Source organism: Macadamia integrifolia, chromosome 6, assembly GCF_013358625.1.
Source record: "Macadamia integrifolia cultivar HAES 741 chromosome 6, SCU_Mint_v3, whole genome shotgun sequence".
Lineage (NCBI taxonomy): Eukaryota > Viridiplantae > Streptophyta > Magnoliopsida > Proteales > Proteaceae > Macadamia > Macadamia integrifolia.
Genome location: NC_056562.1, coordinates 14,644,826 through 14,648,004, shown reverse-complemented (window position 1 = coordinate 14,648,004; position 3,179 = coordinate 14,644,826). Strand labels below are relative to the sequence as shown.

Here is a 3,179-nt window from a genome sequence, read left to right as displayed (position 1 = left end):
CCTAAGGATTGGCACGTCATTGCTGTCATTTCATATGCATATGGTTACTATTATCTACGTTCTCAATGTGCCTATGATTTAACACCAGAACCATTCTCATATGATCTGATCTACACACATGGAGTCCACAACAACGCTCAATATCTACTAAGGTGATCCAGTAGTAAAAGGGGTAGATGATCGGCGTGCTTAGATTTGGTTATAAGGGCATTTATGTCAATTACATGGGAGGAAGGTTCTCTCTCCTACCCTTTCTCTTTGGAAGTAAAACATTCTGATACCATACGATTAGTTGTGGGCAGCGGCATAATGTAGAACGATGAAAAAGAAAAAAATGAAAAAATTCTATCCAACCGTGTGGGGGGACTCAGGATTCTTTCCCTTGTTTGGGTCGGTATTAACACTCTCTCCTCCCTGATCATATGGGTCCTCTTGTTCATGAAACTTGTGTGGTATATCCTCCCTGTTCATATGAAACTTGTGTGGTATAGGAGATCCTTCCACACCCCCCCCCCCCCCCAAAAAAAAAAAAAGAAGGAAAAATATTATATAAGATGTAATATCAAACTTCCATTGGCCATAAAAACACTAGATTTGATGCAAGGGGGACCCAAAAAAACACCTCTCTCTAACTCTACTGTCCCTCCAATCCAAGTCCTACGTTAGAACCTAATCTCCAATGCGTTACTCTAGTTCTGCAGGCTATCATGGAGCCCCAGTAAGTAACTTTGCCATGCCCTCACAAAGTCCTCCCCTTTTCATTTTTAATCAAGATATCAAAAAATAAATAATAAGAGAGAGAGAGAGAGAGAGAGAGAGAGAGAGATCTTATGTGAAGAGGCAAGTTCTATTAAATTTGAATGAGGCCAATACATGCTTACCATAAAATATAAGAGGTAGACAGACATGACCTTCTGTTACATTTCAGTTGTTCTTTTTCTTCTTTTCTTGGGGGAGGTTGCATCTCTAGGTGAGATTGAGAATTGAGATACAGGTTAGAGAGAATGAATTGTGTCATATAAAAACCTAAATTTTAAAAAAATAATAATAACGGAGAGAGAGAGAGTAAGATGGTTGCCCTGCTTCTTGAACAGCATCAGCCTCCTGTCTTCCTTTTGTTATTTAGAACTTTTCTTTCAAGAATTTTGGACCTCCTTTTCTAAGACTCTCCCTTGAGTCCCTGTACCTATTCCACAGCCAAACAAACTGTCTGTATATATCAGTTACAAACCTTCAAGCTTGGGCCTAATTTACAATGTCTATCTCAGGCTCTCAGCTATTCTGGTTCTTATTTATCCTATTCTTGCGTCCAAACAGACCCTTAATATGAACATGTGCTGGTGTCAGAATCCCGAATCCGCATTGGCATGAAGTTCCATGAACTCCCAATGCAATGTCTCCTTTTGGAATCAATTTTTTTCATATGTTACTTTCTATATAGTACACACAAACACAATCACGTCTAATTGTTTAAACAAAAGACTTTGATTCGGTACGACGGCAGTGTATGGCTACGAATAACGAAATTGTAAAATAACGCCAAGGTAGGGTAAGTACCTGCGTTAGAAGCCATGGCTGGAGGCTTCGAGATGAGAGTAGGGACGGTCGTGATGGGGCCAGCTGTCCTAGGTGAGAACATGTGAGCAGGTACTCCCATAGTCTGCGATTGATGAAATTTGTAGTATGGATACACCGGCATCACCGTGTTGGGGTTCACCATCGCTTGCCCTCCTCCTCCTGGTCCATACATTTGTGAGAAGTGAGCCCCGTTCACGTAGGCACCCCCACTGTAGCTTAGTTTCTGATCACCATTCATCGTTTAGCCACGTCAGTATCTAGGGTTACGCCAAGGACCCCACTTAAAACTAAAACCAAAACAAAACATTCTGGAATTGTCATGTGGACCATCAATCAAACATGGGTCCCACATTACATCCCTATGCTAATCCAACGAATCGACTTACTGGGTTGTAAGCGTAATCGGCGGCGATGTAGGTGGGGGAGTATCTGTAGGACGAAAATGTTACAGTGTTACGCTTTGATCCTAACTAGAGAATTCAAATCAAATGAATCCGTTAAATCAAGATCCCGCAGCGAGGGATTGGAATTCTTACCCGTAGAAAGGAACGGCATGATGGTGATGGTGGTAGGGGGAAGCCGGTGTCCCGGCCGGGTAGTACCACTGCACTGGAGTTGCTGGTGTGGATGACGTGGACCTCGCTCCAGCGTTAGATCCTTGAAATTGAAATGGAAATATCATATTAAGTAAGAATTGACATAAGAAATGGCATTCCCGTAATTAATAGTAATCAGAAGGGGAAAGAAAAACCTTGTAGTTGCAGGGGTGGTCCCCCTTGGGGAGTGGAGGAGGAAGAGGAGTTGGACCTAGGGTGACGAGCCCCAAGCGAAGCCAAGTTGCAGTTAGCTCGGCGACAGTTAATCACCGGTGTCGCGTCCTCGCACGCCTTCGTCGCCGCTTCAGCCTCCTTGAACGTCACCTGCAAGAATAAAAAAATCAAATCTCCTCAATCACAGTCACAGAAGACAGATCCGATTAGTTGTTAAGAATTAAGAGTTCAGTGGAGGAGACTTACGAATCCATAGCCCTTGGAGCGACCGGTAACCTTGTCGGAGATGATGACAGCCTCCAATATCTCGCCATACTTCTCGAAGTGCTCTCTCATGGTCTCCTTCTGCGTTTCCCATGCCAATCCCCCTACGAACACCTTCGTCAGTGTTGTATCCCCAAACTGCTGCCCCATATTGTTGCTGCTGTTACTCATCGTGGTTGTCGTTGTCTTCCTTGTTCTCTCCGACAACCACGATCACCGCAAACCTAACCTCCGCTGCAACGAAAGTGAACTCTTCTTCTTCTTCTAATCCAAGTCCAGAATCGCTTAGCTTCTTTAAGTGAGATCCCGAAGAAAAAGAAAAGCAAAAGAAGAGAAGAGATTGAGAAGGCAGAAGTGGGGATCAGCTGTTGAGAAGGATATATGATGAATCTCCAAAGGAGGAAAGCAGAGGGAGGGATGTCCAGCTCGGGAAGGAAATAAAACAAACAGAGAAATCACAAAGACAGACAGGCGGACAGAGACAGATAGACCTTGCGTAGCAACGTGCTCTGGTCTGTATCCCCTCTCTCTCTTAATTCCTATGATGCCATATGGGGTGTGAATGTG

General features: G+C 43.8%; 1 protein-coding gene across 2 annotated transcripts; it reads right to left on the bottom strand.

Moving 5' to 3' along the window:
• Positions 1 to 828: 828 nt before the first annotated feature.
• On the bottom strand, positions 829 to 3,179 carry LOC122082513 (probable RNA-binding protein ARP1). 2 transcript variants are annotated; one of them, XM_042650133.1, is made up of 6 exons: positions 2,595 to 3,179; positions 2,330 to 2,498; positions 2,115 to 2,235; positions 1,965 to 2,007; positions 1,558 to 1,801; positions 829 to 1,186 (listed from the first exon to the last, which is right to left on the bottom strand). In XM_042650133.1, exons 1-6 carry the CDS (start codon positions 2,781 to 2,783, stop codon positions 1,137 to 1,139), a joined length of 816 nt encoding a protein of 271 aa, XP_042506067.1. In that variant the 5' UTR covers positions 2,784 to 3,179; the 3' UTR covers positions 829 to 1,136. The 2 variants fall into 2 exon arrangements, with proteins under 2 accessions (XP_042506067.1, XP_042506068.1); XM_042650134.1 differs by having other exon boundaries at positions 829 to 1,206; positions 2,595 to 3,178.